Below are 24,847 nucleotides of genomic sequence, written 5' to 3' on the forward strand. Positions count from 1 at the left end.
TCATCCACCATTCCTTCAAACAGACAGAGCACTTCTTCCCAGCGTCTCATGTTGCATAACCCATGAATCAATGAGGTATAACCGAAAACATTTGGTACAACACTTTTGCTACGTACTTATCCAATCACTAGTTTTTTTTGTTTCATTCTAAAACCATAATTTTTGTTTCACATTCTAAACCCCTTAAGTAGTGAACCAAAAAATAACATTGTAGAATCCCCCAATAAGCAAAGCTAAATCCTAGAACCATAACCAAAGAAGTATTAAAAAATCAATATCTTGATTAATGTAGGGCTTTGTTTGAAACTGCTTTAAAAATAATTTTTTAGAGAAAATATTTTTATATTTCAAAAGCATTTAAAATATTTCTTGCAAGAAGATAATTATGTGCTTTTTGCACGAAACAATAAAATGTTTTTCCATGACTCACTTGCATTTTTACTAAGTATTGGTTCCAAAAATATTTTTACCAAAACCGCGTTCAATTATTTTAAAAGCGGGACTCGCCGCAAACGAGTTCACTTCTAGAATACCGCAAATGAGTTCACCTTGCTGTGACTAATTTTGAGTTTGCTCCATGAGTTCATTGTTTCTTGTTTTCAGCGGATTGTTGTAGGAGAACGCTGCTGGCTGAAGCACATAATTAAAAAAACAAACAACTTCATCATCAGCATCTACACACTGAATGAGTTGTGCCTTACATAAAATTTCATTTTACTCCTTACGCTCTATTTGTGACACATGTAACATTATTACCAAATGATTTTTGAAGAATTGGGTAAAAGGATAACGATAAATAGAATTTTGCACTTTCAAAATGTGAAAATGTGTTTGGTAGTTTAATTTGAAGATAATGTAATAGAATGAAAACATTGAAAATGCGCTACGACCAACATCTTTAATGCAATCTATATATATATATATATATGTATGCATATATATAAATTTGTCTTTGGTAGTAATAGCGACACATAGTAGTTGAGACAACACGAGCAATGGTGGTTAGAGTGGTGGTACTAGTAGTAGTTGTGAGTGGTGACAAATGACAATAGAGGTGTTATTAATGGTGGGATTTAGGTGGTGACAACAACGAAGTATAGGGCAATGGTGGCATAGTGGTGGTGGTGGCGATGCCTATGATGGTGAAAAATCATGGTTGTGTTTAGTGGTGGAGCCACATTAAGGGCTACCTCGGGCTATAGCCCCAGGTAGCTTTCGGTGAAAAATAAAATTTTGCATGTAATTTTCATTAATTTTCGAATGTAGCCCACCATATATTTAGTCTCTAATCTGAATTCTTTCGGTGTAATTATATAATACATTTTACAAACAATCTCTTTTTCTTACATCATTTTTTCTCATCGCTTCTTGTACATGTACAATTTTGGGCATGTTTGAATTTTCACATGTATTTGTTTAATAACGAAAACTCTTAGCTCACCTTGTGAAAATTTTCTGAAGCTAGCTGGTAATGTGAAAAATACGATATCAAGTTTCTTTGTTTATATATTTAAATTTTTAAGCTAACCCACCCGGTGAAAAATTTCTAGCTCTGCCATTGGTTGTGTTAACAATGGTTGTGAAAATGGTGGTTGAGAGGTGGCGGGGATGATGGTGGCAGAGATTGTGGAGGTGCTGGAGGCCATGGTGAGGGTAATGGGTTGAAGAATGCGGTGATGGTGGTGAGAGGTGGTGGTGGTGGTTATAGTTGTAATGGTGGTGACCTCAACGGTGAGACGGTGGAGGTAGTTATAGCATTTTTTTTTTATTAAAACTCAAACTTTTTTATAGTGTATCTTTATTTTCTATTATTTTGGAATTGATGCGAGAATTTATACGCACACAAATTAAACCCTCTTGTGACAATTGTAGTATAAGTATAAGTAGGGATCGTTCTGGACCGGGGATTAGGAGAGATTGTTAATCACTTGGATTTGACTTCAAAAACGTAAAAACAAGTTTAAAACACTATACTAGACTCAAAGAATGCAAAACTCAAAATAAGATAGATTAAGACTAAGACTAAACAAACATGGGGGGATTGAGGTTTGGACGAATTTAAACTAAAATGGATAGAATGTAAAGAAAACAAATTGTAAATACGAATTTGACGGAAATGAATGGATGGGAAGTTAGCTAAGGGGTTCATCTCCACACATGTTATACTTGCATACAAAACGCTTTCTAATGGCTTTTCACTAAACCATGAATTCTCAACGCCCCGGGTTAATTAGGTCCGCTTAAATTAACCGTCAAGTTTTCCTTAAGTTAATGAATTGGATGATTGCATACGACAACCCAAAGCATTCCTCACAAATTCCCTACATGAATTGCATAATAGAGATACAAGCAAGAATCATTAAGCAACATGAAAACTATAAGTGTTGACGAGGCATTCGTTACTATGATTGCATGAAACTTATGCCAAGAATATGTTTAACGCGATTGTTTATAAGCAACCTCCACTACTTGTGAATATAAGTTCATAACTATTACGTGAAACTCACTTATATTCTAGCGTCAAATTCATGCATGAAAATTAAGCGTCCACTCTCAATAAACATACATAAATAGGTTATCAATCAAACAGTTAAACAAATTGAATTCACAACTTATGAAACGTAATTAGAAGTAATCAAATCATATTGCAAGCATAAACATATATTTCGAATCACCCCCGAGCTAAGGGGGGTTTAGTTCCTCATACGTACAAAACAAAGAGAATTGAAATTAAACATTGAAATCAAAGAAATGCCTAAACATTCCAACAACTCATACTTGAATTGTATGAACGTTTAGGCCCTCTTCTCTTCCTCTTTATTGTGGCACAAGGTCTAAGGATAGTTGGTTTGGGGGGAATGGAAGTGTGGTGTGGTGGAATTGGAAGGGAAAACTCACGGCCAAGGTTGGAAAACAAAGGTTCTTAAAGAAATAGTGAGCAAGGCAATTGAATCAACTTAGAATTCACTTTTGAATGAAAACTCAACTTTTGAACAAAAAGGGAGAATTTAGACAATTTAGGACCAGAATTGGTGTTTTGAACCCTTTCTTCAATCACTCATTCTTTCATTTTTTTCAAGCTCTTTTTTCTTTCTTTCTTTCTTTTCTTTTCTGTTTTTCTTTTCTTTTGAATCTCAAAACATACTTAAGAACAAGCATTCCTTCCCCCACACTCATTTTCTTGCATAATGTAACTCAAAAGGAATTCATTTAAGTCATGCTCACTATCTTTTAAGAACAAGGGTGTGGATTGTCCTAAACTAGGCTAGGTGAGGATAATTGTGGGTTAACAAAGAAAGTAGGCTACACAAGGCTCAACGGGGTTAAATCCTACAAAATAAATAAAATAGGGAAATATGGCAATTTGGCTTTGGTGGTGGTCACTACACAACTTCTTCTTGAATATGTGTTATGCAAATCAATAACATGCTTTGAATGAAATGGGCATAAGTTCTAGCATTTGGAACTATATGATGAAACGCCTTCTAAGTAGTAACCAAGCAAAGAATAATGAGATCATGCAACGACTTTGGAAAACAATAATGCACATATTTTAACTCTCCAAATAACGTTTAGGCTCAAGTCTCACAAGGTTGTAGCGTTTGTTTGAGTTCCTTCCTTCAAGCATGTTACAAAACCCAATTTTTCTTTTATGATTGCATGTGAAGTCATACATTATAACCATAACCAAGCATATACCAAGAGTATATCAAACTTTTCTCCATGTTTATAACTCTTTTTAACAGTCATGCAATTAAAAACCAAATCCTCATCATTGTGTTGGAAGGTGACCTACGACACAAACACACAAAAACGACTCAAAACACTCTTTTTAGGCTTTTCAAAACATGTTTTTTTTTTCAAATTTTTATGTGATTTTCGGAGTTATAAAACAAAACACACTAAAACATTCCAAATCGGTTTAAAAACATTTTAAAACAACAAGGAACAACACTTGAAGTTATGGGTGGTAAAATCCAACGAATTTGCATCAACATACTTAGTTACCCCCCCACACTTCAATCAAACATTGTCCTCAATGTTTTAAGCTTAAAACACACCAAACAAAAGTAAACATATAAAAAGCAACTAAACATACTCAACATGGCAGAATGTATCTAACAAAGAGAAGAGTTTAGGGATGCAAATCTGGAATTGGAGTGCTTTCTCGGCCTTCCTTTGTTGAATGCATAGGCATGATCTTGGTGATTCCACAAGCTTGCTCTTGAACTGGGCTGAAGATTCTTTTGGTTTCCTCCAATCGTTGATTTTCCTTTGTGCTACTCTTGAACTGAGCTGGAGGATTCTGACACATGGCAGGCAAGCACGAGGTGGAGGTGATGACCTGTTTCTTTGTTCAATCTTTCCAATTCGTATTGAAGAGGGTTAGAGGATAACTCAGCATATGCAGTTGTTGCGTTTGCTGACTATCCATAAGATTGATGTTTCCTCGTCACTCTTCTTAGCTGTTCTCCAAGCCGATGTGGTCCATTCTCTGGAAGTGTATCAACCTTTGAAGATGACTACTTGAGAGCAACGCTAGGTAAGCAACCAGGGAATAGATTCCAGGTAGTTAGTTCCAGATCAGAAGACTAACTCCAAGTGCCGGCTGATTGCTCACTTTACTTTGCCATGCGAGTAATAACAAGGACAAAGGAAAAGACATGGAAAGAACATGATATGAGATACCTTTGCTTTCGCCCTTGATGATATGAGATACTTTTGCTTTTGCAGAAGCAGCGAATGTCTCCACATGCTTCGATCCACCGTTTCCTCTTGCCTCCTTTGTACTCCAGGCATTTGGTATCTTCTTTGGGGGATACATCCATGGTTGAAAATGTGTTCTCAAGAGAAGGAGAAAACTGAGCATGTTTGAGAGGGTTGGTTGCAGCTTACATTTTCGGCCGAGAAGGAAAGTTATGCGTTTGTGGGTGTATGCCTTGCCATGAATGTTGATGTATATAGGAATTGTAATGGCAAGTGGCAGTGCGGATGCGGCAATGTCCTTTACGCGTCTTCTGAAAAGCCGGGAGCTTTTGACAAAGTGGCACGCGTCTTCTGAAAAGCCGGGAGCTTTTGACAAAGTTGCACTCGCTTTCTGAAAAGCCGGGAGCTTTCGGCTTTGTCACCCACATTTGTCGGCAAAAGTGTGTAGCTGCTTTCTCGGCCTCCACGCGTCTTCTGAAAAGCCGGGAGCTTTTGATAAAGTTACACACGCTTTCTGAAAAGCCGGGATTGCGTCTGAAGAGCTGGCGATCTTTACGCCAGAAAATCCGGCTTTGAAGAGTGGTGTCTCTTCAAATTCTGAATTGGTGATTGTGTCGCCTCTCCTTTAATAGAGGTGATCGATCACCTCTATCTAGCACATTTTGAAGATTGCCCAGAAATCGTCTCTGGCCCGTCGAGATTTTACTCCATCCAACCCTTCTCTTTTAACTTCTTGAAAAATGGCTAGCTCATCTAACCCATCGAACATTTGCTTAGATTTGAGTCTAAGCAATGATCCGGTTGCGCCGCGTCAGGATAAGGTATGGTGCCCGTCTTTCTTATCTTCTCATGGCCCTCTTACAGGTGAGGACTCTGTGATGACAGATGCAACAACAGCTACGATAGTAGCTCGAAACCTCCTTACTCCCAAAGATAGTCAGCTGCTTTCAGGACGGTCCGATGAGTTGGCCGTTCAAGAGTCCCTGGCTCTCAGTGTTCAGTGCGCTGTCTCTGTGTCCAACATGGGCCAACGCCTACTTGCTCGCTCCCGTCAGGTTGAATCATTGATGGCGGAGGTGGAAAGTCTCAAGCAAGAGATCAAACAACTTAAGCACGAAAATAGAAGTTTGCACGTGCTTGCCAATAATTATTCGACAGGCATGAAGAGGAAGCTTGATGAGCTGCAAGAATCTGAAGGTCGAATTCAAAATGACCGTCAAAGACTTACGGCTTTCTTCCAGAGGCACCTCTTTCCTGCATCATCTAGCGTTCCACCAAGGATTGGGGCCTTGAATGATCTATCTTCGGTGCCTCCCGCTCCTATGCCTCTTGCTCCGATGCCTTCTGCTCCGATGCCTCCCGCTCCGATGCCTTCTGCTCCGAGAGTGTTGCCATGTAGTGGGGCCTCACGTACACAACCTTTGTGAAGGCTCCATCTTTCTGCCATGTTTAGATACAATTGTAATTTCTCGAAAATCAATGAACAAGCTTTGTTTTATTCACTGTATTTGGTTGCCTCCCAAGTAGCGCTTTCTTTTACGTCTTGCAGCCGGACGAGACCTTCTTAGGCTCACTTAGGACCCATGACATGGAATTGATCTTTGAATGGGGTGTGATACTTGAGATGATCCGGTAATGGTTTAAATTCTAGAGTGGGTGCCTGGATCATTAACAACATATTAGTATAAAACAAAATTGAAATTCGGGGAGGTGGCTTACCTGTGTGCTCCGACATAAACTCAAGAATAAACACCCCTTCGAAAGTTGTAGGACTAGAAAATTCAGCTAGATTTGGTGTTTTGAGAGTTATGATTTGTCCTGTGTTATGAAATTCAACTTCTTTGCGAATTGTTGTCTCAAGTATATCCTCTTTGATGAATTCTAGACATTGCACAGTCACATCTTGCTCTTGATTCTTTGGAAAGGATTCGAAGATGCCTTTCTCACCCTCTTCTTCCTTGGATTGCATGATCCTGCAAGGAATAGGGACATTCAGTGGAACGGGGTTAGAAATAATTAAATTTGGAACAACGTTACCTGAATTGGATGGCGTAGGAGCAATAGGTGCCTGCGGCAAAGGTGTTTCCACCCTTGCCATAGGTTGCGTGTGTTCCTCTTCCTCAAATTGCAACCTTTCATCTTCCTTGTAATTTGATTTGGATGGTTTAGGGTCCGTTCCAACCTCCTTGCCACTTCTTAACTTGATAGCATTGGCAGTTCCAAATCCTTCCTTCGGCTTTGCAATGGTTGAAATAGGGAGTTTGCCTTGGTCTTGAAATTGTCCTACGAACTCCGCTATCTGCCCAATTTGCTTTTCCAAGTTGTCCAACCTTTTGTCTTGATTTTGCCTTGCTTTGTTTTGATCTTCTTGCCCCTGAGACAAATTGGTGAGTAACTCACTAACCATATCGTTATACAAAGACTTACTTGAATTTGTTTGGGCAGGTTGTGGTGGCTGCATAGGTGTTGTATAGAATTCCTCATATGGTTGCCAATATTCTCCTTGTTGAGCCTCCTCGACTTGGTTTTGTGAGCCCTGCACCGAAGAAATTAATTCATTAAGAGCTTGATTATAATCTATTGACAAACCTTGGTTTGGTTGGGCATATTGTATATGAGGTTGTGGTGGATGCATAGACATTGAATAGAACTCCTCATAAGGCTGCCAATATCCTTCTTGTTGAATATGTTGAGGTTCCCACCACATAGAGTTTGAATGATCACTCCAATCCGAATTGTAAGTATTGGAAAACACGTCGTTCCTTGATTGATTATGATCAAATGTACCAACTCTTTGCGTTTGGTACTCTTCCATAAGCTGTGACAAAAGAGAAGCACTATCAAGTCCCATGTCTTGCTTCTAAAATCAAAATAAAACTAAAAATATATACACACAAACGAAAATAAAACAATCCAAGAGATTAGCAAAGTTGCTAATCCCCGGCAACGGCGCCAAAATTTGATGCGAGAATTTATACGCACACAAATTAAACCCTCTTGTGACAATTGTAGTATAAGTATAAGTAGGGATCGTTCTGGACCGGGGATTAGGAGGGATTGTTAATCACTTGGATTTGACTTCAAAAACGTAAAAACAAGTTTAAAACACTATACTAGACTCAAAGAATGCAAAACTCAAAATAAGATAGATTAAGACTAAGACTAAACAAACATGGGGGGGATTGAGGTTTGGACGAATTTAAACTAAAATGGATAGAATGTAAAGAAAACAAATTGTAAATACGAATTTGACGGAAATGAATGGATGGGAAGTTAGCTAAGGGGTTCATCTCCACACATGTTATACTTGCATACAAAACGCTTTCTAATGGCTTTTCACTAAACCATGAATTCTCAACGCCCCAGGTTAATTAGGTCCGCTTAAATTAACCGTCAAGTTTTCCTTAAGTTAATGAATTGGATGATTGCATACGACAACCCAAAGCATTCCTCACAAGTTCCCTACATGAATTGCATAATAGAGATACAAGCAAGAATCATTAAGCAACATGAAAACTATAAGTGTTGACGAGGCATTCGTTACTATGATTGCATGAAACTTATGCCAAGAATATGTTTAACGCGATTGTTTATAAGCAACCTCCACTACTTGTGAATATAAGTTCATAACTATTACGTGAAACTCACTTATATTCTAGCGTCAAATTCATGCATGAAAATTAAGCGTCCACTCTCAATAAACATACATAAATAGGTTATCAATCAACAGTTAAACAAATTGAATTCACAACTTATGAAACGTAATTAGAAGTAATCAAATCATATTGCAAGCATAAACATATATTTCGAATCACCCCCTAGCTAAGGGGGGTTTAGTTCCTCATACGTACAAAGATGTGAATTGAATATGTGGCTGCATGTGGATTAAAGGGGTGTGAATGGTGGTGTAATGATGAAATGAAATGGCTAGAAAGGGTATGAAATGCACGGCAAGGATTTCAGGATGCATGTGTGTGTGAATGGTGGTGAAAATGCATGTGAGTGCATGTTTTGGTGCTGGAATTAGGGGGAATGCACGGGTTAGGCTTGGTTGAATGATGATGATGCATGTGATTGGTGGGAACAAAGGGGGAAACAAGGCACAAGGGTGCTTGAGTGAATGATTGAATGTGCATGTGGATTAATGAATGAATGGTGCTGTAATGATGAAGTGAAATGGCTAGAAAGGGTATAAAATGCACGGCAAAGAGTTGGGAAATGAATGATTAAATGTGCATATGGGTGAATGTGAAGGGAATGCATGTGTTGATGAATGGGATTGTGGAGATGCACGGCATGGGATGTGTTTGGGTGCTTGAAATGCATGTGAATGCATGTGGGTGACAACTAGGAAAGTGGGAATGCATGTGGAAGTGTGGCTGCAAAGGAAAGCTGGAAATGCAATGTGAAGTCACGGCTAGGATGTGTTTGGGTGCTTGAAATGCATGTGAATGCATGTGGCTAAGGGTTGTTGATTGGGCTAGAGGTTTTGCATGGCTCAAAGGATTGTTTGATTGGGCTAGGCCCTTTGTTTTATGTCCAAAGTGCATACAAGGCTTCCAAATTCGTCCAACACTTTGGCTCCAAGCATATGCTATCCATTCCAAGCCCAATTTTGCTCCAAAATGCATCTTTTTGCTTCCTTAGCCATATGAACCTAAAAACACACGAAAATGGCTTAAACTACTAAAACAACTATGAATTAACAACATAGATGCACGAAAACAAGCTAAGTAAGTTGCCTAAATATGCTCCTATCAGGAATCTATTCTTGAAAAACAAAGAAAACATCAACTTCATATTTTATAGAACTTTGGCTAAAATTATTTTATGAGTTTTTTGTTTTCTGAGTTTATTTTCACAAAATAGTTTGCCAAACGCATTTTTCGTCCGTTTTGTTGTCTGCAAAATGAAAACATATTTTGCAAAAGGGCAGTGAATTATATCTCAAGGCCTTGGGGCTCAAAAATTTCTAGTCTATTGCATTTAGTATTGTTTTGTGATGCATATTTGTACAATTAAAAACCTCGGGATTAAAAACTTAATTTATAAGTTGTGAATAAATTGTATTGGTTGCATTAGTGCTCGGAGATCATTTTTTGACTCGAATATTATTTATGAAGATTGCAGTTCTATAATCTTTCATATAATTTTCAATCCTGCAGTAATGCACGGATACAAATTCTAGTTCTAAACTATTGATGCACTAATAATTGCGTCACCTGGATGCTATGGTGAATTGTTTGTGTAGCTTAGTCCTTGTTGAGATTAAATTGCTTGCTAGTGGTAATGATTGTGTAATGATAAAATCAAGCTAAATAAGGATTGGACTTTTAATGGTTACCTATTAATAACTCAATAGGTTGATTTGTCATATATGATCGAAAAGACAATTCCAAATCTTAGACAATCTCTAATAGTGAAGAACTATATTTTTAACCCTCCATGAATTTTTTTATAAAAAAAAAAGATATTTGTTAAAAATAAAAACCTCTAGTACAATCATTATCAATACAATCGAAATTAATGACATTGAGCGCAATAGAAGGTAAACCATAATCCTAAATATGAGGATTCTCAATCGTCATCTCTCCATGATTTTATAGTCTGAAATTCATTTGTTTTTTATCTTCTCATGGATTTTGAAGAAAAAAAAATACTCAATAGAAAGTGTTCGGAAATTTCTCAAAAGAAATTGTTCATTAACTGACTGAAAAAAATTCGCAATTTTGTATGTAAAGATAAAGCACTTGAAGGGGGGCCCCATCCGATGTGCCCCTTTGTCGACTTTATTGAAAGAAATTGTCGTCAACTAACTTAAAATATTCGTAACTTTGTACCTAAAACGCGTAAAGGAGCCCTCATCCCAAGTGCACCATTTTTTTACTTTTGTGACCGTCCATCTCTCACTCATCTTTTACTTTTCTGACGGAGATCCTCTTCACTAGGACCAACTTTAATGGTGGGTTAAAAGTCAAATTACCCTCCAAAATTTCCTCCCAAACCCACTCCAACCCAAGGGGAAAATTTGGGCTAAATGGTAAATGCTAAACCAAGGCCAAATTCCCCCCAAAATTTAGCCCAGAAATCGGAGTGGACTTCAACCAATATTTATCGGAATTTAAATTTTGTTAGATTAAAATGTTCATAAAATTAATTTACGATAGTCTACATATTTATTTTTTTTTAAAAAAAATTAATTTATCAAAACAAATAGCCTAAGTTCATTCTTTAATAATCCTGGGCTAAAATTTTAGGGTAGAACGGTTGGAGCAGAAAAGTTGTTTCTGGGCTTTTATATATATAAGTTTTAACAAAAAGCTCACGATACTATTCACTTTAACAAAAAAATCACATTTTTACACTAAGAAAAAAAAATCTGATATTATTTACTTTACCTTTTATTTTATTCTTATCGTTAAAACTCAAAATTTTCAAAACTTTTTTATTAGTTTTCCTTATATATATTATAACCTTTTATTTCGTCTGAACGCGCATGGCTTCTACAACGAAATTGCTCAGCAATTTCGTCCTTCACATTTTTTATGGTTTTTTTTTTGGGTCTAATCTCTGATGATTTTTTTCAGTCCTCGTTTGTGTGTTTATTTTACTGAAAATTTGATATTACCCCTTAAAACTATATTTTCCTCTACTAAAACCCATCTCCTTTTGTTTTCTTGAATAAAGCCCATTGACTAACCTCCAACTAAACAAATTCTTTAATTAAGTTTGACTTTTCAAATTGTGTATTTTTCGAATGCCTAAACTACCCCTATTAATACTTGGATGGGGTTTTTGGATCAGTTACTTGTTATATCCATTTAATTAATTTTATATATTTTACAAAATAATTCATGCCATTCATTGTATATTCAATGTATTAAATTTCAAATTTTTATAAAGTGCCAATTGAAAAATAATAATACTAATTTCATAATTTTGTGCATTACATATATAAGTTAATTTACCTACCAACACAACAATAAACCTAAAACAGCTTCGGCTAATATTCCAATCCCTCATACACAAAACAAAAGCTATATGTTCCGCACAATTCTTACCTACAAAATAGTCTAATTTACCTATTACATCAAACCAAAATTTAAAGGGTCTAGTTTACTTTCAAAATGATCTAATTTACCTACATGATTTATGTGCATTAGATTAAAAGTTTATTTAATTGCCTACAAGCACAAACCCACAACATTCGAACATTATCTACTATCACTATTTTTTTTTTTTTGGAATAGGTAAATTACTTTAAATGTAGGTAAATTAGTATAATATTAATAAGTAGGTAAATTAGTATAATATTTATAAGTAGGTAAATTAATTTAAATGTAGGTAAATTAGTATAATATTTTATAAGTAGGTAAATTAATTTAAATGTAGGTAAATTAGTATAATATTTGTATGTAGGTAATTACATGATTCAAAATGCAGGTTTATTAGTATAATATTTTATAAGTAGGTAAATTAATTTGTATGTAGGTAATTACATAATTCAAACAATATTATTTTTTCCGTACAAGATTGTCTTTCTCTTTAAATTTGGTAAATTAATTTATATATGTTGCTAATATTTATGATACAAGAAAGGTAAAATATCCATATGGATTTAATTGCTCATCATAATTAGGATGAGTAATAACATTTATTGACCAAATTAGGATTCTATGGCATAAGTTGTAATTGTATTGTAATAGTTGGTCATATATTTGTCTACATGGTAGGCTATTTGAAATTTGGATTTTATTTGAATGTTTAAATTTAGATGGGTTTTTATTTGGAAAATAGGAGTTTTAAGGGTCTATATCCAAAGAACCCTTTATTTTATTGAAATATGCATTACAGAAAATGCTTTGGACAGATATTTATTTTACAAAAAATAAACTAACCTTATTTACAAAGTCTTCATGTAAACAGTAAAGACTTCAATTATCTGTACCCGTCAAATCCCTCATCCCTCCCTTTCCTCACTCCCTTACCGATTCTCTCTCGCCATTCTCAGTCTTGCCAGCCGCAAACCCCTTGACATCGCATATACCAGCTGAGACCGTCGTCATCGTCACCGTATGAACAAATCTATGCTCAGAAATCAGAGATGAGAGCCCCAAGACCGTCGCCTGCACCCCCCCCGTCTCAGAAAAGCCTTGTTTTCACGCTAAAAACCCAGAAACTTGAGGTACGAAAATTTCAAAATTTTTGGTGTTTTTGATTTATTTTCAGTGTTAATTTCTGATTAAATTATTATTTTTGATAAACCCATTCAGAATCTGATCTGGGTTTTGCCTGGATTCCAGAGTAAAAACCTTGAAACTTGAAGGTATAAAAATTTCAATTTTTTTTATTTTCAGTGTTACTCTCTGATTAATATTATTCTGGGTTTTGCAGAAATGCTATTCTTGCTGAATACCTGCCATGTAAGTGATTTAATTTTTGCTTTTCGAATTTCTACTTTTCATGCATAATTATGAACATGTAGATGATCTGTGGGTAATTTTTTTTCTTTTTTTTACTTAATCTCCAGTTCAAAGTGAAGGATATTGAATTTTGTTATCATTTTTAATTTCAAGAAACGCAGTCTGTGCTGCCTCTTCCGTTCTAATTGGAAGAAGATTTCTCAAGCGGCTATAATTTCATGGCGGGTTGGTTTAAATCAGTTCCAAAATTTGGGATCGTTTGGGATATTTTTAGGTTTTTCTGTCCCGCTCAAATCTTGGCTCGCTAAAAAAACGGAAGCAGTTTAAGCTTCTTCAGCTTTTTGATTTGGATTGAAGATGATTTTTAGCCAAAAAGGCTAATGTTTTGTGGTAAGTTCTTTGAATCCTGCATCTGGGAGTTTTTTTTTTAATTTTTCCAAAGCTGTGGGATTTGTTTTCTTCAATTTTAAAATATTACAATTGAATTCTTTGTTTGGGTAAAACTTTAATTAGATTCTGTATGGGTTCTGATGAGGCACTGAATTGGGTTTGAGAGTTTTGATATTATGACAGAGGTAGGGAGTATATAGGGAGAGAGGGAGGTAGGTGATTTGCAGAAATGGAGGGTGAGAGAGAAACGGGAGAGAAGGGGTAGTACATTATATTTTGATTTTATAATTTTGGGGGTTTTGTGTTTAAACTTTTTTAGTACTTTTTTCGCAGTTATAGCCTACAAATGTTGTACATAATCATTACTTCCTATTACAATTATTAAAGCTAATTCAATTAACTAAAGTTGATGATGGCAACTACTAAGAACAAAACAACAATCTCCTTAGATTAAGGAGAAAGAACTCTGCGGCAAATGTCAGAGAGCTTTCAGTTTACATGTAAAGCAAAAGTATACAATAATTCCAATAATATTTTTCTTCTAACACTGTTAACTTACCGCGTTCCTTATTGTCAAGCATATAGTTTTCAGTGATCTCTGGACAATCCCTACATATGCATTGTATTTGTATTTTAGTTTCACTTAGTTGAAGGTTTTGAAAAACTTCATTTAATAAATCCAAAATGCGTATTCCTTTAGGAGCTGTTTGATAACCATTTGGTTTTTAGTTTCAATTTTTTGTTTAGATTTCTTTCTGGGCATTTACAATAACTTTACTTTAGTATATGTAGATTTAATATTACAATTTAGTATAAATTTATATATTATCTTCTTCTTAGGTTCTTCAAGCATTTAACTTCTTAGAATATCATTTTTGAAAAAAGTTGGAGTAGTGCATTTTATAGTGTGGTTGAAGTGGGATTTTTGAGACGGACTGGTGGATCTCTGAAAAGGAACTTGGTGGAGGTAATACTGAATTTAATAGAGTTGGGTGCTTTGCATCCATTGAACAAATTTTATAAACACTGAATTTTAACTTCTGTTGAATAATTTATACTATTGTAGGTTTAATGAATATTATTTTTAGTTGATAATTAATTGATGATTTTGAAGTGTGTAATATCTTTTGAAATGTATATAAAAACCAAGCTGCTTATCTTACCGATGTTGTTCACTCATCTATCCCTCTTTTCATTCAGGATTATGTTTAATTTATTCAGGTTAAATGTGTTTTATTCATGCAGTTAAGGCTCGTGCATTCAAGTCCTAAGAAGCATCGTCATTTGTCACCACTCCTCATTCTAAAGTCAACTGTTAATTTGTGAACAAGTTAATACTTATGAATCATGTAGCCTGTCAAACATTAATTGAATCTCTATCGAAAGAATCATTTGTTTGCAACAATCATCTGGTCGGCTTCTATGGCTAAAGAAGCAGCAGCAGCAGCTGCCTCATCTTCTCCTCCTCCCTGTTTCACCAATCCATGGAAATACCATGTATTCTTGAGTTTCAGAGGCGAGGACACGCGCTGCAATTTCACAGGCCATTTGTGTAGAGCTTTGCGTCAAAAAGGAATTAACACCTTCATGGATAATTGTCTTTCAAGAGGAGAAGAAATATCAACAGCGCTCCTCAAAGCGATTGAAGAGTCGAGGATTTCTGTCATTGTATTCTCCGAAAACTATGCTTCCTCAATGTGGTGCTTGGACGAACTTGTTAAGATCCTTGACTGCGAGAAATCCAATCAACAAACGGTGATTCCGGTATTTTACAAGGTGAGTCCCTCAGATGTTCGAGATCAGAAGGGTTGTTTTGGTGATGGACTTGCTGGCCTTGAGTGCAATTATAAGGATAACGTTGACAAGATCCACAAATGGAGAGCAGCACTTTCAGAAGCAGCAAACTTGTCTGGGTGGCCTCTCTCGGATAAGTATACATTATTACTTTAACACTTCCTTCTTCTTTCGCTTGTTTCAATTTCTCTACTCTTTTGGTATATATAGATTTAAATTTTTTGTGATAGGATCAAGAATCAAAAGACCCAACATGTCGTCAATTTGTAGCCTTTGTCATCCATTTGTGGCCTTGCCATCCATTTGTGCATATTTGGAGTCAAATTTAGTGGACAAATTGGTGTCTCTAGCATCCTTTGTCCAATCTTCTCAAACTATAAAAAAATATTGGTTTGTAAATATAACTGGAAAAAACACGGGAAAAACATGGGAAAATGTCATTTATAAGATGTTCCTTGTGATTTTATACTCGCAGGCATGAAGATGAATCGAAACTTATTCATAACATTGTTGAAGGGATTTCCGCGCAAGTAATAAATCGTACATATTTGGATGTGGCCGAATACCCAGTTGGAATAGAGTCTCGTGCACAAGAAATAAATAACCTCTTACATGTCGGGAGAAATGATGTCCGTATGGTAGGTTTATGGGGGACTGGTGGAATTGGTAAATCAACAATTGCCAAAGCTGTTTATAATTTAATTTCCCACAACTTCGAATGCAGTTGCTTTCTCAGTAAGGTTAGAGAAAGTTCAATGACAGATAAAGGATTGGCCAAATTACAAAAGACACTTCTTTATGAGATTCTAGGGGGAGACAAGTTGAAGGTGGCCAATGTTGATAAAGGAATCACTTTAATTAAGGAAAGATTAAGCAGTAAAAGGATTCTCTTAGTTCTTGATGATGTGAACGACATGAGACAGTTACGCTGCTTGGCTGGGGGATCAGATGGTTGGTTTGGCATTGGTAGTAGAATTATTATAACGACGAGGGATAAGAAACTGTTAACTGCTCATCATCATAATATTTCAATATACGAGGTGAAGAAATTGAACTATCATGAAGCTCTTGAGCTCTTCAGTTGGAATGCCTTCAAAAGCAATGGACCTTTGGATGGTTATGCGAAACTTGCAGGCCATGCAATACGGCATGCTCAAGGCCTTCCATTAGTTTTGAGAGTTTTAGGTTCACATCTGTACCGTGAAAGTAGAGATCAGTGGCAAGCTATATTAGATGGTCTGATCAAAAGCCGAGAAATTCAAGATGTTTTCAAGATAAGTTATGATGCATTGGATGAAATAGTGAAGGAAGTTTTTCTTGACATTGCGTGCTTCTTTAAAGGGGGAAGCAGTAACTATGTGATCGAAATATTAGAAGGTTGTGAGCTAAACCCCAAGCATAGCATTGACGTACTCATACAGAAGGCCCTCGTAAATATAGATCATGGTTTTATATGGATGCACGATTTGGTAGAAGAAATGGGTAAAGAAGTAGTTCGCCAACAATCACCCAATGATCCTGGAGAGCGCAGCAGATTGTGGTTTCATGACGATGTTTATCGTGTTCTGACAGAAAATACAGTAAGTCCATTCGACGACATTTTATTTGTTAATGAGACATGCATTTTGTTTTATAAGGAACTTGCATTGTTAATACCTTTGAATTTTCATACTAGGGAACGAAAAACATTACAGGCATAAAGGTACAGCTGCTTGAATCGGATAATGAGATATGCTTAAGTGCTACAACCTTCTCCAACATGAAAAATCTTAAAATTTTCATAAACTGTAATGGACGGTTTTCTGGAGCCGTTGATTACCTCCCCAACAACTTAAGGTTTGTTGATTGGCCTGAATGTCCGTTGAAATCTTTGCCGCCCAATTTTAATCCGAAGAATCTTGTTCTACTCAACATGAGGAACAGCCAGATCACAGGATTCGGGGAGGGATTTAAGGTATATACGTTGATTTTTTTTCTTTCTGTTTTAAGGCTAAAGAGTCGTTCTTTTTTCTCTGCCCCCTTTGAAATGTTTTCATCCTTTCCTCTCTTTTTTTCTTCACAGAAGCTGACGAAGCTGACTTCTATAAATTTATCTGGCTGTCAATACTTGACAAGAATCTCCGACTTATCCGGAGTTCCAAACTTAGTGCGGTTGAGTCTAAGGGATTGCACAAATTTAACTGAGGTTGATCCATCAGTTGGATTTCTTAATAAACTTGAAGAACTAAGTCTTGTTAACTGTTATAACCTTGCAGTGTTTCCAACAACAATAAGCTTGAAATCTCTGAGAACTTTTGAACTTAACGGTTGCAAAAAGTTTGAGATATTCCCGGAAATTGTGGGCAAAATGGAACGCTTATGTTTTTGGGCACTTGAAGGAACTGCTATAAAAGAATTGCCTCCATCAATTAAAAATCTCATCGGGCTTGAATGCTTATCGTTAAATGGATGTGAAATCTTGGCAAATCTGCCGCAAAGCATTTATGCGCTGCCCCGTCTTACATATCTCGGTCTCCAACGCTGCGCAAAGCTTGTTACACTCCCTCCGGATCTTCCAACGAACTCAAACATTTCACTTGACAACTTTGGGTCAGCAGCAATTCCCAATCTAGGGACTATGCATTTTGATGAATGCAACTTATCGGACATTTTTCTATGTAATAGCAATATTGAGAGTCTTCCTGCATGCATTGGCAAATTTGTGTGGTTGGAGGGTCTTGATTTGCGTGGTTGCAAGAGACTTCGAGAAATTTCAGAACTTCCACCAAAGATAAGACGGATTGACGTTGGTGATTGCAAATTACTGGAAATATTTCCAACATTGTCGGAGATGATACTAGTAGACGGAGACATGAGACGCATTCGTAGGATGATCATGTATGGCTGCCAGAGGCTATGCGAAAAGTTGGCTTTGGACGTCTCCATGATGGCAAGCGTATTACTGCATCAGGCACTTTTCTCTCTTTCTCTTTTCCATTTTTCCACTCTTCCACTATGAACGACTAATTAACATTTCATTATATGAATCTTACAGGCGGGGAAGTGCAATGAAGCGATAAATATTATATTTCCAGGCAGTGAAGTTCCAAATTGGTTCAGTTGCCGTAAGGACGTACGTGTGACCTGTCCTGGTTGTTCATGTGAAATTTTTATTGAAATCCCTCGGACTTTCAAATGGAAAAACACAGGACTTGTTTTCTGTGCTGCTTTCAAATTCACGCAAAATTTTTCTGGACAATGCTTGTTTAATATATGGATGGAAGTCAATGGAGTACATATAAATGACCCAGACCCGACTGGTTTTTTGTTTGTAACAAAAGGGATAGATGCAGCTACAAAAGGGATAGATGCGGCTCATGTGTGGCTAAAATATATTCCATTACCAGCTCACAGAAAGTCGCAGGTGGATGAGGGTGGTGACCAATCAAAGCCGTATCTGTGTCGAGTTACACTTGGCCGCTACGACGGAAAAGGGTTGCTCTTAAATGGCTGCGGTGTCCACTTGGGAAATTTCAGGATGCCCGAGGATGGTGGTGAAGATGACGACGATGTAGGAGGCGAAGTTGGACCAAGAAAAAAGAAAAGGATGTTGGCGATCAAGAGTTGAATGTGAGTTGCAACATTTTCAAATCTCTAATCATGTTTTTATGATGGTCATTCTTGTTTTGAAAGTATTTCTTCTGCTAACTCAACAAGTGTGTGGTTTTATAAAAAGTGCAAACAGTGAAACCATGAAATATAAACTGTATTCATTTCGGTCAGGTTTCCGACGTGGGACTTCACATTCTTCAACGCGTCCAAGAAGGCCATTGATATACGATTCCTCTCATCTCTCTCTTGTGTTTAAGGCAAGGATTTGGCTCCATTTTAACGCTCTCTCCTGTTTTTCTTCTGTTTGTTTTAATTTCTTAGAGATTAACGCTTTGTGATTTTCGTTTACGGAAAACTAATCTCCATAGCTACGGCTAGGAGATAAACCTACACTATAACTATGTACTTTTATTATTTTGATTTTATTTTTGATTTTATTTTGGATTTTCAATGTCAAATTTATATTGTGGAATTTCTTGTTTAATCTATTTTTGGAATGATGAATATTAGTTATGATCCATCGGATCAACCTTTTTTTTTGTTCTTTTTTTTTTTTTTGTAGTTCTGTTTCAACATTCATGCTTTTAGTGAACCATATAAATTGATTGATTGGTATGATTTTGGATGTTTGATTTAATCACCAAAAAGTTTTATATTGAAAAAGCTTAACTGTCATATCTTCTGATTGAGAGCGCACGTTGTTTGATTATCAGTTGAGTTACAAAAATGAATCGAAATAGTGGAATTGCATAATTGTATGTAGGCGGAACCTCATATCTTTGCCTTTTCCTTTCTGCTATGCAAACAATATTCACTAACCAGCGTACTGCAAGTTATTGTGCCGAGTTTCATACCGTATTCAATTGTTGCCTCAAATATTTTGTGAGTCTCTTCTGTCATCCCACCTTTGCAGATAGCATCCAAAAGTATTACCAAAGTAACGGTATCAGGCGAGAGTCCCCGGCCTACCATATCATCAAACAACCTTGTGGCTTCTTCTCATTGAGCTGTACGACACATGCCATTGATTAAACTGTTGTAAGTGATAACATCTGTGGCAATACCTTCATCCAGCATTCTATTAAACACCCTTGTAGCTTCTCTCCATTGGCTGGTCCGGCACAATCCATTAATTAAGGAGTTGTAAGCCACAACATCAGGCCTTTCCTCTCTACGGATCATTTCTTCCACAAGATTCAGTGCCTCTGCTGTCTTCCCTTCCTTGCATAAAGCATCAAGTACAGAATTATATGTAACAATATTAGGCAAGGGTCCATAACAATTCATGGTTTTAAATAAACTCATAACTTCCTCCCAGTTATCAGACTTGCATGAAGCACAAATCTATTTGTCTTTCCTTACACAGGCTATCTATGATGGGATGGCAGCAGTCTTGTTTGGGCTTGAATCTTCCAACATATTCGTAAGTATCTCGAGTGCCTTAGAAGTTTTCCGAGCCTTGCATAGTCATCATGGTAGCATAAGTGATTTCATTGCATGTGTATCCCTTCTCTTCTATTAACTTGAACAGCTCCATTGCCTCAGCCCAGGAACTGTACTTGCAATGCCCGTGAAGTAAAGTATTTATAGAATGAGCATCGGGTTGAAGACCATATTTAAGGGTAATTGCTAAAACAGAGAAACCCAAGTCCACCCGGTTCAGACGGCGGAAGCAATTCAGAAAAATATTCATTGTACAGACATCAGGTCGGAATTGAGCGCAGCCCATCAACTGTTTTACACATAGAAACCACAGCAGAGTACTCCTTCATCCTGGAGAGTGCCCCAAACAAACAATTGAAAGTCCAAATAGATGGCAAGGGTTTGGTTTGGATCATGGAATCGAAGTAACCCAGTGCTTCATCTTTCCTAATCTTTCCAGATTTGCATCGCGTTTGAATCAAATTGTCCGATTCCGAATTGGTTTGATTAAATCTATCTGTACTAGTAGCATTGGCATTGCCAGCAGCGGAATGAAATCCATCTTTTTTGTGCAGAAAGGTAAAAATGAAAGAAGGATTACCTGTTGAGTTAGGAAGTCTCGTGGTTATCACCTTTATCTTCATCTTCCACAGATTCAGCCCAGTTCATGAAATCCCATGAATTTCAATCCTTCTCTTGAATCAAGCTGCAATTGAAAAGAAACCGACTTCAATTGGTTCTTGTTTCAACCCTTAATTCTGTATTCTGAAAATCAACACCCTTATGGTGAAGAGGATTTTGCTTGCAACCTCAAAATCTTGTGCTGATGACATAAAAATATATGCAACATGTATTTGCACAGTGTTATAATATACATATCTTTATAAGACTAAAAAGGTGAAGTTTTTATAAAGTTCTTCAAATACCGCCCAATTTTTTTATTTTTTTAAGGAATACAAATTAATTAAAAAGAAAAAAAAAACTATAAAAATACGAAAGGGATTCTCTTCAAATCTCTTCCACCAAATCCAGCAAGGCAACAAATATGAACCTGTAAAATTTGATCCAAAGGTTAAAGTTATTATAATTTTTAAAGTGAGCCTCTGTTTGTAGCCGTTAAATCAAATTTTAAATGTTCGAATTTGTGATCTTGGTGGATTTGGTGGAATGGATCCAGAGAGGATCCCCTTCCTAAAAATACAAAATAAAATTACCTCACGCACATGAGCAAGTGGCCATTTGCCACAGTGATGAAAATGTGTTATGCAGCTTGAGTTCGAACTTCGTAGGTGGCTAATTTAACATTTAACTTACTAATACTATCGCTTTAGTCCAAAAAATATAAAATAAAACTATTAAAAACCTACCTCACACACATGAGCAAATAATTGATGTATAAGTTACTGTGTCCTTTTATATGTAAGTTGATTTTTAATGACTTTGTTGAGTCACACAAAAATGGCTTAAAATAATGTTAGAGAGATTAAATTTTTTAAACTAAATCATCAAGTTATTGCATACTTATCCAATCACTAAATTTTTTTGTTTCATTTTAAAACCATAATTTTTTTTTCACATTCTAAACCCCGAGAGTAGTCAACCAAAAATTAACATTGTACAATCCCCCAATAAGCAAAACCCAAAACCTAGAAGCATAACCAAAGAAGTTTTAAAAAATCAATATCTTCGTAAATGTAAGACTTGTTTGAAACTGCTTTGAAAATGACTTTTTAGAGAAAATATTTTTAGATTATAAAAGCACTTAAAGTATTTCTTGCAAGAAGACAATTATATGCTTCTTGCACGAATCAATAAAATATTTTTCTAGGATTCACTACATTTTTATTAAATATTGGTTCCAAAAACATTTTCGCCAAAACTGCTTTTAATTATTTTAAAAGCTGGACTTGCTGCAAACGAGTTCACCTTGCTGTGACTAATTTTGAGTTTGCTCCATGAGTTGGTTGTTTTTTGTTTTCAGCGGATTGTTGTAGGAGAACGTTGCTGGCTGAAGCACATAATTCAAAGAGCAAACAACTTCATCATCAACATCTAAACACACACACTGAATGAGTTGTGCACATTATTAATGCAGCGAAGGATACCTAATCAAAAGGAAATCCAAGTACATATAGAGAAGCTAAAACGCCTAGGACTATGACTGCGTATGAATCTCGGTTTCCTTGACAGAAGCAGATGACGCGATGGAGACGACGGTGGTGGAGTTGCACAGGCAGATAAAGTAGTATGTGATAGATTTGCAGGCAAAAGTTAGATGCATATGCATGACTAACAAATCTCACTAACATCTGAGAGTTCCAATATATAGAAGAAAGAATGCTTTTCAATTGATATTTTTATTTCATATCAAAACAAGGTATATATACAACCCTATACAGATATGGGAAAGAATAAATATGGGAAAGAATAATTACATCCTAAACTAGGAAACCAATTGTAGTAGGAATCCCACAATTATAGGAATCCTAATACAAGTCAACACTCCCCCTCAAGTTGGTCCATAAATGTTGCACATGCCCAACTTGTCTAGAAATTTGGAGAACTTGTTACTAGAAACTGCCTTCGTGAGAATATTTGCTACTTGGTCGTCCGTTCCTATGGGAGGAACCTCAATTACTTTATTATCTAGCTTCTCCTTAATAAAGAACCGATCAACCTCTACATGCTTGGTCCGATCATGTTGCACAGGATTATGAGCAATATCCTGTGCAGCTTTATTGTCACAGAATAACTTCATAGGCAGACCTTGTTTGACACCCACATCTTGCAACAGAAACTTAAGCCACAAGAGTTCACAAATACCGAGTGCCATGCCTCTAAATTCGGCTTCTGCACTTGACCTTGATACGACATTCTGCTTCTTGCTTCTCCACGTTACTAGATTTCCCCCAACAAAGGTGAAATACCCAGATGTTGAGCGTCTATCATCCGTCGATCCTGCCCAATCAGCATCCGTATAGCACTCAATTCTGAAATGCTCATTTTTCCGAAATAAAATTCCTTTACCAGGGCTTCCCTTTAAGTAACTCAATATTCTCATAACTGCACTCATATGTTGTTCTCCTGGATTGTGCATATATTGACTAATCACACTTAAGGCATGAGCAAGATCGGGCCTAGTGTGAGCCAAGTACATTAATCTTCCTACTAACCTTTGATACCTCCCTTTATCAACCGGTACTTGGTTCTGATCTATACCCAACTTCGTTCCTTCGGCCAACGGAGTAGACACCGGCTTAAATGCTGTCATACCGGTTTCTTCCAACAGGTCAAGAACATACTTCCTTTATGATAGAAATATCCCGGACTTGCATCTTGATACTTCAATCCCAAGAAAATATTTCAAAGGACCAAGATCTTTCATTTCAAATTCTGTGGACAAATAACTTTTTAAGGCTGCTTGCTCAATAGGATCATCACCAGTAACCACCATATCATCCACATACACGATTAGAGCCGTAACCTTTCCGTTCTGGTGTTTCAGAAACAACGTGTGATCCCAATTACTCTGTATATACCCAAATGCCCTTATGGACTTGGTAAATCTTCCAAACCAGGCTCTATGAGACTGCTTTAATCCATACAGTGATTTCTTGAGCCTATATACCTTTTGTTTCCGTCTGTCCGAATCACTGCACCCTGGTGGAAGGTCCATGTAAATCTCCTCAGTCAGATCTCCATGGAGGAAAGCATTTTTTACGTCGAACTGTTGCAAAGGCCAATCCAGATTTGCTGCTAAGGATAGTAGAACACGAACTGTATTGATCTTTGTCACTGGTGCGAACGTATCAGTGTAATCAATGCCATATTTCTGTGTATACCCCTTTGCCACCAATCTTGCTTTAAAGCGATCTACCGTTCCGTCGGCTTTATATTTTACTGTATAAACCCATTTGCATCCCACTGTTTTCTTTCCGGCTGGCAAGTCAGTTATTTCCCAGGTAGCATTCTTCTTCAACGATCTCAATTCCTCGTTCATTGCATCTTTCCAGCAGGAATCTGCTAACGCCTCCTGCACACTGTAAGGAATAGATACAGTAGATAATTGATATACAAATGACTTATTTGATTCTGACAGTTGACAGGTAGACACATAATGGTTTAATGGGTATCTCACTCTTGAATCAGAGTTTGGCTCACTCATGGAATACTTGTGTTTACACTCAGGATCTACCTCATAAGTGGGTTTGGGAATACCTCTATTAATACGCTCTGGAAGGCGACGAAGTGGAGGTGCATCTGGTGTAGAAGACGATTGGTTATGAGAAGTAGTATCTCGTGACACATGTTGTAATTGCTGCGCTGTTTCACTGCAATTGGGTGGCTGCATCTCATCTTCCAACTCAATACCCGTGAGACCCGTGGGCTGCTCCTCTTCCTGACTTGTTGGCTGCTCATCGGTAGGCTGCTCGGTAGGACTAAACCCATAAAACACAGGTTGCTGCCCTTCTCCAGGTGTCACGGGCACGGGCTGCTGCCCTTCCCCAGGTGTCGTGGGC

At 36.8% G+C, this 24,847-nt stretch overlaps 2 protein-coding genes and 1 long non-coding RNA gene across 4 annotated transcripts in view; 2 read left to right on the top strand and 1 right to left on the bottom strand.

Annotated features, from left to right (window-relative positions):
• The window catches only part of LOC103965777 (disease resistance protein RPV1-like), a 31,536-nt gene extending 12,092 nt beyond the window's left edge, over window positions 1-19,444 (top strand). Inside the window, exons 2-6 of one of the 2 annotated variants that reach the window (XM_048579591.1) lie at window positions 15,790-16,894; window positions 16,990-17,301; window positions 17,335-18,264; window positions 18,349-18,923; window positions 19,077-19,444. In XM_048579591.1, the coding sequence (XP_048435548.1) occupies window positions 15,790-16,894; window positions 16,990-17,301; window positions 17,335-18,264; window positions 18,349-18,921 (2,920 nt within the window). In that variant the 3' untranslated portion in view covers window positions 18,922-18,923; window positions 19,077-19,444. Of the gene's footprint in view, window positions 1-15,789; window positions 16,895-16,989; window positions 17,302-17,334; window positions 18,265-18,348; window positions 18,972-19,076 lie in introns of those variants that run through there. The other variant, XM_048579592.1, reaches the window with a different exon arrangement.
• The window catches only part of LOC125475188, a 30,734-nt gene that overhangs the window by 1,653 nt on the left and 4,234 nt on the right, over window positions 1-24,847 (bottom strand). The window lies entirely within an intron of this gene.
• Window positions 12,592-15,782, top strand: LOC103938708 (disease resistance protein RPV1). The gene is made up of 4 exons (XM_048579598.1): window positions 12,592-12,892; window positions 13,102-13,130; window positions 13,284-13,520; window positions 14,766-15,782. Exon 4 carries the CDS (start codon window positions 14,943-14,945, stop codon window positions 15,468-15,470), a length of 528 nt encoding a protein of 175 aa, XP_048435555.1. The 5' UTR covers window positions 12,592-12,892; window positions 13,102-13,130; window positions 13,284-13,520; window positions 14,766-14,942; the 3' UTR covers window positions 15,471-15,782.

This window comes from the organism of the source record quoted next, unplaced genomic scaffold, assembly GCF_019419815.1.
Source record: "Pyrus x bretschneideri cultivar Hongxiangsu unplaced genomic scaffold, Pyrus_bretschneideri_v1 Contig14, whole genome shotgun sequence".
Taxonomy (NCBI): domain Eukaryota; kingdom Viridiplantae; phylum Streptophyta; class Magnoliopsida; order Rosales; family Rosaceae; genus Pyrus; species Pyrus x bretschneideri.

Coding starts and splice junctions, on each gene's coding strand:
- LOC103938708 (XM_048579598.1), top strand. CDS start 14,943: ATGGCTAAAGAAGCAGCAGCAGCAGCTGCCTCATCTTCTCCTCCTCCC.